This window comes from Jaculus jaculus, chromosome 15 (assembly GCF_020740685.1).
Source record: "Jaculus jaculus isolate mJacJac1 chromosome 15, mJacJac1.mat.Y.cur, whole genome shotgun sequence".
Taxonomy (NCBI): domain Eukaryota; kingdom Metazoa; phylum Chordata; class Mammalia; order Rodentia; family Dipodidae; genus Jaculus; species Jaculus jaculus.
Genome location: NC_059116.1, coordinates 34336228 through 34348676, shown reverse-complemented (window position 1 = coordinate 34348676; position 12449 = coordinate 34336228). Strand labels below are relative to the sequence as shown.

The 12449-nt window shown below is 56.4% G+C and overlaps 1 protein-coding gene across 1 annotated transcript; it reads left to right on the top strand.

The window, feature by feature from the left end:
- Window positions 1-537: 537 nt before the first annotated feature.
- Klf16 (Kruppel like factor 16) lies at window positions 538-11485 on the top strand. Its single transcript, XM_004654701.2, has 2 exons — window positions 538-1073; window positions 9434-11485. The coding sequence occupies exons 1-2, from the start codon at window positions 629-631 to the stop codon at window positions 9733-9735; spliced, it is 747 nt and encodes a 248-aa protein (XP_004654758.1). The 5' UTR covers window positions 538-628; the 3' UTR covers window positions 9736-11485.
- Window positions 11486-12449: the final 964 nt, after the last annotated feature.

Here is a 12449-nt window from a genome sequence, read left to right as displayed (position 1 = left end):
AGGAGCACGCCGGGTGGGGCGAGGCGTGCTCAAGGAGGAAAGGGCGTGTCTTAGGGCGGTAGGCGGGGCTTCCCAACCTGGCGACTCAGCTTGCGGAGGGCGCGTGCAAGACGGAAAGGGGGCGTGCCCGTGATCGGTGGGCGGGGTTTCCCCAGCCTGGAGACCCAGCGTGGAAGGGGGGCGCGCCCGGACCAGAGCGAGCCATTTCCGCGGGGCGCACATCCTAGCGCGGAGAGTGGTAGCTGAGGAGGCATCGGGGTGCAGGAGTAGGCGCAGCCTGGGAGGAGGTGGAGGAGGCAGCAGCGGCCACGCGCGCCATTTAGAGGGCGCGACGATCCCAGGGGGCGTGGTCGCGGCGCCCCGAGGGGGCGTCCTCCGGGCGGGCGGGGCGGATCGCAGCGCATCGCGGCCACCCCCGCGGGCTCCGGTGCGTCAGGGCGCGTCAGGCGGGGCGGGGCGGACGAGCGCGGGCGGTGGCGGCGGTGGCGCGCGCCGAGCCTTCTCCTCCTCCTCCACCTCCGCGTCCCGCACTCGATCAGCCGCCGCCGGCCGGACAGCCGGTGCTCCCGCCACCTCCGTTCCTCCTGCTGCGCCCTCGCCGCGCGCGCACCGCACCCTCTGGCCCGGCATGTCGGCAGCCGTGGCGTGCGTGGATTACTTCGCCGCCGACGTCCTCATGGCCATTTCCTCCGGGGCCGTGGTGCATCGAGGGCGATCCGGCCCCGAAGGCACGGGCCCTACAGCCGGCATGCGTCGTGAAGCCACCCCACCCGGGACCCCAGGGGCGCCGCCGCCACCACCTCCCGCCGTCCCTGGCCCTGGTCCCGGTGGCGCCACCGCCGCGCCCCACCTGCTGGCCGCCAGCATCCTGGCCGACCTGCGTGGTGGGCCCGGATCCACCCCCACCGCCACGGGGGGCACTTCTCCTGTCTCGCCCTCCTCCGCCGCCTCGTCTCCGTCTTCGAGTCGCGGCCCTGGCGCCGCAGCCAAGAGCCACCGCTGTCCCTTCCCGGGCTGCGCCAAAGCCTATTACAAATCTTCGCACCTAAAGTCGCACCTTCGGACGCACACAGGTGAGTCCTCGCTCGCGACCACTGCGGAGCGTGTGGATGACCTCCGGAGTCCCTTCCCCCCCTTGCGCCGAGACCCCGAAACTGCGTGGCGTGTGGGGGGCGGGGAGGGGGGCGCGCCCGGGCCGCCGCCGCCGCGCCGGCCGGGTGGGCGGAGTCTCGGTGGGTGGGGCGCGCGCGGGGGGCGTGGCGGCCACGCGGTCCGGCGGCGCGCGGAGGGCGGTCGGGGGATTGGGACCTTGAGCCAGTCGAGGTCTCTGGGCTTCGTCAGGGAGCTATCACGCGCGGTCGTGGCTGTAAGGTTCCGCATCCCTTCTCCGAGCTCCCTGTTCCCATCTGTCTTTCTGAGTTTTCAGACTGCCTCTCACTATCCAATGCTGACCTGAAACTTTCTCTAGTACGGCACAGCCCGGCCTCGGCGCCCGAGTGCTGGGATTATTCAAGCAAAGGCCACCACACCTGGCTTCTATTTGCTACTGTCTGAACTGCGTGATGTGCCCTGTAGTCTGAGCTTCGTGTTGTGAGGAGAGTCTAAGGTCGGCCCTTCCTCCTCCCCCAGACTCAGTTTCCTAGTTTGCGAAACGGGCTGGGGTGGGTGAAGCCTCCAGGGTGGCGGCAGGGATTCTCTCCAAAACGCATCAAAGAGCTTGGCCTGAGCCTGGGAGTGAGGAAGGAATTGGGCGTCGCAGGGGGTTCGGGGTCGTGCCTGGCACAATTTTCGTGCCTTTCATTTATTGGAACGAGGTGGAAGACCGCGGACCTGGAACCTTGGTTTAGGGGTCTGAATTATGAATGCGGAGGGATGGGGGTAACATGGGTTCCCCACGACGTAGTCTTCTATGTTCACCCGTCCCACATACCTGTGAGGGGTCCAAGTGTAGAGTAGGCTACTTACATTGACGTTTTTGGCATACTGGCTCCCTGAGGGATTGCATAGGAGATTTCTTGTCACCTGATTAGGCTCTCCTTCCTTGGTTTCCCTTGAGGGCTCCTCCTTATGGTCCCCCAGGCCTGGGTCCACCATTGGGAGTTCAATCCTTAAGAGCATGCAGCCATGAGGCCTTCATGGGATAGGGCCACCCCTCTCAGATCTGTAGATGCAGGCTGCTCCCACTACCCTTAAGGGCATTATGGGGGTAGCTGTGAAGAGAACAGGGCACCCACGGTGTGCTCTGGTCATGGGCACACTGGGAGAGATCTTCCACTGATGGTGCACTGGGAGCCACCATCTCTGCAGCCTCAGGCATATTCAGGACATGGGTGTGTGTGTGTGGAGGGGGTGTGGAGGCTCCATTTGGGGTGGAGAACTAGAGGGTGGTCATGGGGAAGTGACCATTGTGGTTTCCACTTTTCCCACATTGTCCTTGTCCCCTGGGGTTCTAGGGTCCTGGATCCGAGCCACAGAGGGCTGGGGGTGGGTATTATACACTTTTACACACTTCTGCTGGTGGACATTTGGTTGGGCGGGTGTGTGAAGATAGCAAGGCAAGCCAGGCGTGGTGGTGCACGCCTTTAATCCCAGCCCTTGGGGTTGGGAGGCAGAGGTAGGAGGATCGTAAGGATCGTTGAGAGTTCTAGGCCACCCTGCGTCTAGTAGTGAATTCCAAGTCAGCCTGAGCTAGAGTGAGACCCTACCTTAAAACCAAAAAAAAAAAAAAAAAAAATATTAATAAATAATAGCAAGGTAGTTTGCAGGGGTGCTGTCTGCCACAAACAGGTCCAAGGAATGATCAGGCTTACTGTAGGGGTGTTAGCCAGTCCATCAAAATGAGAAAGGAACCCCGACTTTCTCATTCACAGTTGCTCCTCCCTCACCTGACCAGCCCATGCAATTACTAGATTACTGACAGCCTATGATCCCCCTCTCCATCCCAGTGCCCTACCTGTAACTGGCCAACAAGTTTGATTTTTCCCAGACTTTGATTTCCTTGGTTGGTTGAAAGGAGTCTAGCCTCTTCCAAACGTGTGCACCGCAAGGGTCACCTTTTTTTAAAAAAAATTTATTTATTTTGAGAGGGAGGGAGGCAGATAGGGAGAATGGGTTGCCAGGAACTCCAGACAAATGTGCCCCCTTGTGCATCTGGCTTATGTGGGTACTGGGGAATTGAACCTGGTCCTTAAGCCTGGCAAGCAGATGCCTTAACCACTATCCCATCTCTCCTAGGGTCACTTCTGTAACCCCTTGTTGAATGGTTGCAGCCCTAGTGAGACTTTGCTTCGAGCATTCTCCTCCCAAGTACTGAGGAGAAACTGAGCCCTAGAGGTGAAGTCTGATGACTCTCCCTGCACAGCAGTGTGCTGGAGTTTCCTGTCCCCAGACTGTCTGGATGTGGGCACCTTTGGTACTATTTCTGGAATGTTTAGGGACCAGCAGCCTCGAACTCACTGAGACCCTCCTACCTCTGCCTCCGGAGTGCTGGGATTAAACGCATGCACCATCACGCCCGGTTGGGTTAGGTTTTTTTTTTTTTAACTTTTTTTTAAAATTTATTTATTTATTTATTTGAGAGCGACAGACACAGAGAGAAAGACAGATAGAGGGAGAGAGAGAGAATGGGCGCGCCAGGGCTTCCAGCCTCTGCAAACGAACTCCAGAAGCGTGCGCCCCCTTGTGCATCTGGCTAACGTGGGACCTGGGGAACCAAGCCTCGAACCGGGGTCCTTAGGCTTCACAGGCAAGTGCTTAACCGCTAAGCTATCTCTCCAGCCCAGGGTTAGGTTTTTGATTTTGAGCTCAGGCTGAATTCACATCATTCTTGATTCCCCCTCCCCACCCAGTGGTGGGATTAAAGGTGTGATCCACCACATCCAGTTTTTCGGGCAGCTTTATTTATTTATTCTGAGACATGATGTCTAGTCCGGGATGGCCTTGAACTCCAGGCAGTCCTGCTTCATGAAGTCTGGTATTGGGGGGAGGGAGGTGGTAGGTGGCTCACATGCTAGCCTTGAAGACAATGCATGGTCACAGTTGTCCTAAGGGGTCCGCTTTGGGCACGTACAGGTGCCTGCAGATCCTGGCCCTAAGGCAATGAAGAGAGTCCTTTACCCACCCACTCATGCTCCATGCCTGGGGGACTCTCAGTGTTAAGGGAACAGTGATCACTGTTGCTGCCTTTGACTGATGAGAAACTGAGGCACAGAGCCAGAAACCAGGCCCCACTGGCTTTGAGCGTGTGTAGTGAGCCAGGAAGGATTTTGGGACCCCCCCCCCAAAATACTCACCCATAGCCCTGTGTACAGTGGGCAATACCTGGCTCCACTGAGTCTCTGTGTTGCTGGTGCACGGGGTGGGGGAGGGTGTGGGAGGGACTTTGGAGGGCTGTGGGGGATGTTGACGCCGTTACCATGGATACCGGGAAAGAGCCAGCCATGGGGCGGGGGCGGGAGAGGATGGCTGCTGGCTCTGCTCTCCCAACCTCCTCCATCCCCAGCAGTCTCTGGCAGCCTCTACTCTGGAGTGGGGGGGCTTAGTGTGTCACGCAGTCAGCGTGCCCTCCTGGGCGGGTCTCCTCTTTGGGCTGAGTGGGCATCCTCTGCCCTGGAGTGTTGAGTTGTGTCGCTAGACTCTACCGACTCCATGCTAGGAGCTCCCCCAGATGTGACTGTCACACATGTCCCCAGATAATGCCTGGTGCCCTCTTGAGATGGAGAAAAGCTTTCTGGGGCTGAGCTCTCTCAGCCAGACCTTGAGGGCGGGGCACGGGACTGCATGCTACCCCGGAGGCTTGGATTTTTAAGGTGGGGCAGGGCAGAACTGGCCTTGCAGGGCTAGGTTTTAATCCCAGGGTGGAGGAGACAGGTTCAGTTTTGCTTTGGGGGAAAAAAAAATCTCTTTATGGAGATGGGATTATGGTGTGGGAGGGAGGTGTTCCAGGCTAGCAAATTGAGTGCACTGGGATGCAGAGAAAGCTAGGACCACCCCAGTTTCAAATCGTAGAGGCTGAGGAGGTAGTTATGACTGCTGAAGAGGAAGAGAGAAATAGGGAAACTAAGCCCTGGGAGTACCCCAGACAGAGCCAACAGCTCCCTCTCCAAGAGTACAGCAGCAGGGGTGGGTTACAGACTCCCCGTCTGGTAGTAGGGCCCCCCAACATTGCCAGTGGTGATAAACCATCCCCCACCCACCCAGCCTCCCTGATAAAAGTGGCCCAGATGGGCTGGGAGTTGGTAGATGATACTAGTCAGGGAACTGGGTGCCCAGGGGAGGGTGGGATATGGGTGGCACCTGGCCTGGGAGGGTTGTTCAGTACTACAGGGGAGCCCCGTGGAGTGTCCTTCATCTCATCCTCAATAGCTCCTGAGAGGAGGAGTGGCCAGGCACTGGGATGGAGGAGGGATTGGGTCTTACTTGTTCCATTCCCTCCTATAAGTGGGGAGCTAGTGGCTCAGATTCAAAGATGCCAGCCAACTTTGAGTTACCCAGCCTTGTTCCTGGTGGAAGGACGGATTCTTCCCTCCAGGCTTGTGGATTTTTCTCCCTCTCAGGCAAACATTTAGTACCTACTGCATGCCAGACCCCTGCTGTGTTCTCTTGGGGTTTGGGGAGGGCCAGACATCACATCAGCAGATGGGAACCACCAGCATAGTTAGGCGAGACCACTGTCAGGATTGATAGTGAGCAGAGAAGGGTTGAACAGCCTACAGAAGACCAGTAAGAAGTTGCTACTTGGACCCCCCCCAGACAGCATCAGGAGGTCCTCTGGGGCAGAGTGAGGCCTGGGCTGTGGGAGCTTCTCCTTCCTTTGGTTCGCTGGGTTGAAGTAGGTTTGTGGGACTTTAGTAACCTCCATGTTTCTGAGCCTGCCAGGCACCTAAGCAGCTGTCCCCAACTCACCCGGCCCTGCCTGAGTCACAGGGTCAAGTCCACCGCAGCCACGCCCACAGTGCCCTTCCTGCTGGGGCACCGCCCCCTGCATCCTCCTCCTGCAGCGTGGGAGCTGGGAGCAATCTGGGTGGCTGCACCTGGGGGACCCCTAGGAACTTGAGCCTGGAGCTACCCCTTTTGCCGCACTCCCAAAGCTAACCCGCAGGTGGGTTGTGTGAGTGGCCAGGCAAGACCAGGCATTTGGCAGGTCTGTGCAGACCAAGCTGAAGGGGGCGGGAGGCTGCCACTCGCTCCTTGTTAGGCTCATGCATGTCGTAACCGCCAAGCATGGGGCGGGGGCTGGCAGGCTCCCAGGCCAGCCAGGCGACCCTGGCCCGGGCCCCTCTGCTCCCTGGTGGGAGCCGGCATCACGTGAGCAGAGGCGGCTGGGGCTGCGGATGTCTCTGCTGAGCTACGTGTGGCAGCTGTGTTCCCAGCGGCTGTGTCCTGCCCTGGCGGGTTGGCAAGCCTTCGCCTTCCCTAGCAACCTGCTTTTCCTTTGCAAAGTGGAATAGGAGAGAGGGAAGGCGGGGACCAGCACTGCGGCCCCCCAAAAGGGGAAGTGAGCTGACTGGTATGCAGTTGGATGTCCTCTCCTCCTTCCTGCAAGACAGTGACAGGACTGCTTGGGCTCAGGCCCACCCCCAGATTCAGGCTGTCTTTCCCCCCTCCCTAGACTGAGCCCCTTTGGAGTATTGGGGTGGGAGGTCCCTTTTGAACCTCTTGGTCTCATTGAGAAAATCACTCCTCGGACCCTTTTTTGTACTGAAGGTAGGATCTCCCTCTGTAGGCCCAGGCTGGCCTCAAACAACAATCCTATGTCTGCTGGGATTAAAAGGCTTGTGCCACCATGTGCAGCTCCTAGGACCCTTTCTGCAACTGCTACCTCTTCAGTTGTTTAGGGGACACCAGAAAAGTGGAGATCCAAGTGTTTTGGGGTGCTAGCAATCACAGCTTCGCGAGGCTCACCCCTGGTATGAAAGTGGCCCATAGGCACCTCACAAGCAACCTCCTGGGCCCTGCAGCCCCCATACTGTGGTGGGAAATGGGGTGTGGCTGGAGGGTGATAGAAGGGGAGGTTGGCTTCTGGCTTGTCCTGGGCGTTAATAGGTGGCCCGCCCAGTTCTAGACCTGCCCTCTTCTCCCCAGGGCACCCTTGCGTCTCCTCCTGGTATCCTCCCATGACTTCTGGTCACTTCTGTACTTCCGACTCCCTGACTTCTGTTTGGGGAGAGTCCTTGGCTACTGGCCACAGTTCTTTCTGACATCTATCCTCTATCTGTGGTCATCCCCTCTGTCATTACCCTGGGTCAGTCAGCATGGGGTGACCCACCACCTCGCTTTTGCTATTGTTCCCCAGTGCTAACACCTTGGGCATCCATAAGGCAAGGGCCCAGGAATCACCGGGTGCACAGCTCGGTGCCCACGTGTGCTCCTAAGCACATGCTTAACTTGGATGAAGGTCTTGCCTCTCCCCCAGCCTGGCACGCAAGGCTGGGCAGAGCCAGTCTGAGGTTGGTGGTCCCACACTGCGTGAGTAAACTCCGTTTCATGAGAGGGCGCCAAAGGGTATTGCGACACCACCTAGTTCTAGGGGATAAGTGAAGCCGCCTGGGTGGTGGGAGGGGTCTGCAGAGGAAGTCTCTGGGTGACGCCCTGCTGGTAACGCTTGACCACTCCCCTTCCAGGAGGACACACCCTTAGCCCCATTTGCTCTGCGTGGGGGCGTGTCCCGCTGACAGTGGCTGGGGATCTGGGATACCTGAGGGGTCTTGTGCATGAAGTAGAAGAGGGAAAGATTGCAAGGGCATGCGTCAGCCAGGTAGTGGGGGTGCAGGACTGTCACCAGTTCCAGGCCAGCCTGGGTTAGAGTGAGACCCAGTCTCAAATCAGACAAAGCCAGGCAAGTGGTGCACGCCTTTAATCCCAGCACTGAGGAGGCAGAGATAGGAGGATAACTGTGAGTTCAAGGCCAACCTGAGACTACATAATGAATTTCAGGTCAGCCTGGGCTACAGTAAGACCCTACCTGGAAAAACCAAAAAAGAAAAAGCTGACAAAAATAAAAGGTGGGGACTGAAGAGATGGCTTAGTGATTAAAGTGTTGCCTTGTAATGCCAGATGCACAAGGTGGCACAGGTGTGCAGTTTGCAGTGGCTGGAAGCCCTAGCTGTCCGGTTCTATTTATTCCCCCATTCTCTCTTTATCTGCCTCTTTCTCTCAAATGAATAAATAAATAAAAGGTAGATAGGCATGATTGTACACACCTGTCTTTCCAGTACTGGAGAGGCTGAGTGAGACAGGAGGATTACACTGAATTCAATGCCATCCATGTCTGCATAATTAAGATGCCTCAAAACAAAAGCAAGATGGCTGTGACTTGGCTCAGTGGGCAAAACATTTGTCCAGCCCTGAATTCCATGCCAGTACCACACAAACTGGGCATGGTGGCACACACTAGTCACCGAGTAGGTAGAGGCAGGAGGATTCAAGATCTTCCTCTGCTACATAGCAAGCCATTCTGGGTTACAGTAAAATCTTGCCTCAAAAAATATAACGGGCTAGAGAGATGGCTTAGTGATTAAGGCATTTGCCTATAAAGCCAACAGATCCCCGTTCGATTCTCCAGGACCCACGTAACCCAGATGCACAAAGAGGCACATGCATCTGGAGTTTTCAGTGGCTGGAGGCCCTGGCGTTTCCATTCTCTCCCTCTCTTTCTCTCAAATAAATTAAATATATTTTAAAAATAATACCTTGATAGCCGGCGTGATGGTACATGTCTTTAATCCCAGCACTCGGGAGGCAGAGGTGGGAGGATTGCCATGTGTTTGAGGACACCCTGAGATTACATAGTTAATTACAGGTCATTCTGAGCCAGAGTGAGATCCTACCTCAAAAAAAAAAAAAAAAAAAAAACACCTTGTGACTACATAGTGAATTCCAGGTCAGCCTGGGCTAGAGCAAGACCTTGCCTTGAAAACCCAATAATAATAATAAATGTTTTAAAAATTGAGAAAAATAAAATAAGATTTAAAAAAATAAAAAAATAAAAATAAATAAATAAGTGGGGCTAGAGAGATGGCTCAGCAGTTAAGGTGCTTTCCTGCAAAGCCTAAGGATCCAAGTTCCCCAGATTCCCCAGTTCCCACATAAGCCAGATGTACAAAGTGGATCATGTCTCTGGAGTTTGCAGTGGCTACAGGCCCTGGAGCAAATAAATAAAAATACTTAAATGTATATATGTAATAAAAGTTCCTGGTGGGGGTGCTGGAGAGATGGCTTAGTGGTTAAGTCACTTGCCTGTGAAGCCTAAGGACCTATGTTTGATTCTCCAGTACTAACATAAGCTGCACAAGGTGGCTCGTGGGTTTGGAGTTTGAAAGTCTCTCAACCTTAACAAAAAAGCTACTGGGACATAGGGAAAATCTCTATTCGGGGTTTATGGGTGCCCCTCCCCCCGCCCTTGCCTGCTGACCACTATTTTTCTTCTATTCAGGTGAACGACCCTTTGCCTGCGATTGGCCTGGCTGTGACAAGAAGTTCGCCCGTTCTGATGAGCTGGCCCGTCACCATCGGACCCACACTGGCGAGAAGCGTTTCCCCTGTCCCCTGTGTACCAAGCGTTTCACCCGTAGTGACCACCTGACCAAGCATGCCCGCCGCCACCCTGGTTTCCGCCCGGAACTGCTCCGACGCCCCGGTGCCCGCAGCACCTCACCCCCCGATTCGCTGCCCTGCAGCTTGGCTGGCAGCCCTGCTCCCAGCCCAGTACCCAGCCCAGCTCCTGCCAGCCTGTAGGGCTCTGATGTCTGTCACCATCAACAGGACACATCTGGGGGAACATCCCCCCCCAAGATGCCTCTACTCACTTCAAGGAAGTGAGTTGGGGACTGAGAGTGGAGCTGGGTCCCCCTGTCTGTAAATAGCTGTGATTAACTTAATCCTTCAAATCCCTTCTGCAGGGACCCCAGGTGGACAGCCAGCAGGCCCTCTCTGTCCCCTCTCCACTATCCTCTAGGTGTGGAGCCCAGCCTGGGAGAGTTCACCAGCCCCACTCCTTATCCTCAGTCCCCTGTCCTCATTCCAGGTTGGGACCCTGTATGCACAAAGCCATAAATTGAACCAGGGGTTCCCATGGGCCCCTTGCCTGTCCCCCATGCCTCAACCTTGCCCCACTGAAAGCCATTGGAGATGTTCAGGGAAACGGGGGGGGGGGGGGGCGCAGCCTGCTATACCCCCCCATTTGGGTACTCAAATCTCAGGTGTCTACAAGGTTCTGCCCATGAAAGGGGCCACTTGGTGCCCAAACCTCTGGGCATGTGGGAGGTGCTACAGTTTCCAGAGGGTTCCAGGCCCAGGCCTGGGAGACTTGGTACAGGGTGGGAGTCAGGGTTCTCCAAAAGAGCACCAAGGCTCACTTTGGAGTGGATGGGGAGACAGGGAACAAATTATCCTCTGACGGCTGGTGTAGGGGCTGGCACTCCAGATCCCTTCCTCTGGGCTTGTGTCCCAGACTTCATTGTCAGGACCTCCTCCCTCCCCCTGGTTCGGCTCCCTGAGTTTGGCCTTCATGGCATTGCGTGATAGACAATCTTACAGGACCCTGATGGCCATCAAGGCCAGAAGTGCTGGGCTTCTACCCTGCCCCTTGTGGCCTCTCATTCCTGGGTGCCTGGAAAGGGTGGCCTTGGACCTCAGGACTGGAAGGAGGCTGGGCTACGTGGCCTCCTGGGTAGTTCGTTTTTTCTGGACCGGATAGAATATTTTTTCAGACACCGATTTCCTTTCTTGTTTATGGTCAGGGGGTGAGGGGACCCTCCTGGGTGGCCTGTTCTCAAAGGGGGTATGAATGTCAGGGGTCTCCCATCTGAACTTGGGTGGGGAGGTGTCTCTTTTGGGGTCACATGCTGAGTCCCTCCAGTGTCTTCCTACTGTAGCTTGGATTTTCTTTTAGGTGTGGGCATCAAGGGCCTCACCCTAGAGTGGGAACCCCCAAAAGCCTGATCCCTTCCATGTTGGTTACAGGGGGTTTTGGGTTACCCTCATTTGTTCCAGAACTTACTGTCACCAAATCAGGGGCGTTGGGTCATGCCACCATTTTCTAGGCCCAGGTATAGCATGGAAGGAGGCAGGAGGACATCCTTTTGGAGCTGGGCTCGGAGGATACTTCCTCAGCCAGCCTCCTTCTTGGGTGCCCTGTGAGGGGCCACCCTATCCTCTGTGAGGTGGCGGGTGGCAGGGCCCCTTTTTCCTTGTGTCATTTTAGATGTGTCTTGCTTGGTCCCAGCCCTTGCTGGTTACCTGTCCCTTCTGTAGGGGAAAGGGGGTGGGTTCCTGGGGTAATAGGGCCCAGGAAGGGAGAACTCCCTGCAAAACCCAAGCCTGCTTGTTCCCACCTCCCCAGGAGTTACTGGTCACCTACCTGGCTCCAGCCACTGAGGGGAGAGCTTCAAAAGAGATGTGTGCTTTCCGTGGGTGGCGCCTCTCCCCTGCTCCACCTGGCCTATCACCCTTGTATTTAATTAAAGAAGTCCTTTTATAAACCTTGTCCCCAGTGTCTGTGTGATTTGTTGCTCCCAGGAATAGCACCCAGGTCGCAGTCATTCAGTGACCCTCTCTGTCCCGCCATTGTGATTCTAAGGTCCTCGTCTACCTCCTGGTGAAACAGGCTGGCTGTCAGTGTACCCAGGGCACTTGGCCAAGCCCCTCTCAGCATAGACCCTGGGAGGAGGCTCCCCTGCTGCAGCAGTAAGTTCACCCACACTGTCACCCACACCCGGCACAGCTGTGGCCCCCCCCACCCGCCTGCCATCCTTGTTACCCAGCAACCAAGGAGCTATGACTTGGCGCCCGGGGGCGTCCGCTGCCTGCCCCCTTCCGGAGCCAGCAGGGGCTGTCGGGGGTGGGACTCGTCTCTAGAGCTGGGCATGGGCTGGGCAGAGCACTCCAACCAGGAAGATTCTTGGGAGCACCCATGTGCTGTTATCCCATTGCACACAAATCCAGCGCCTACTATATACCAATTTCCATTTAGCAAGGGGGATGGTCAAGGAGGGACAGCGCCCTTTGATGGGCGAGGAGCTTCGGCTCCCCAGGAGTTTTCAATGGCTCTGTGGGAGCTCTAGGACCCGGCACCAGGGTGGGAGCAGGGCCAAGCCAACCTCTGCACCAGCTGCCCCTGGCGAGGAGGCGCTGCCGTGCCACCTGGTGGCCGCCCTGGTACTTGTAGACCAGCTCCGAATTGGCGTTGGAGGGCTCATTTCCAGAATTAAAGGGTCTGCAGTCACTTTTTTTTTTTTTTTTGGTTTTTCGAGGTAGGGTCTCACTCTGGTCCAGGCTGACCTGGAATTAACTCTGTAGTCTCAGGGTGGCCTTGAACTCACAGAGATCCTCCTACCTCTGCCTCCCGAGTGCTGGGATTAAAGGCGTGCGCCACCACGCCTGGCTTCTGCAGTCACTTTTGAGTAAACTCCCTCTGGGCTTTTGATTTTCACCGGGCCAGGAAAACAGCA

What these genes read in the sequence shown, in the direction of transcription:
- Klf16 (XM_004654701.2), top strand. Translation starts at nt 629, where the DNA reads ATGTCGGCAGCCGTGGCGTGCGTGGATTACTTCGCCGCCGACGTCCTC. An exon ending in GCACCTTCGGACGCACACAG is followed by an intron (nt 1,074 to 9,433) that starts GTGAGTCCTCGC and finishes TCTTCTATTCAG; the next exon opens with GTGAACGACCCTTTGCCTGC.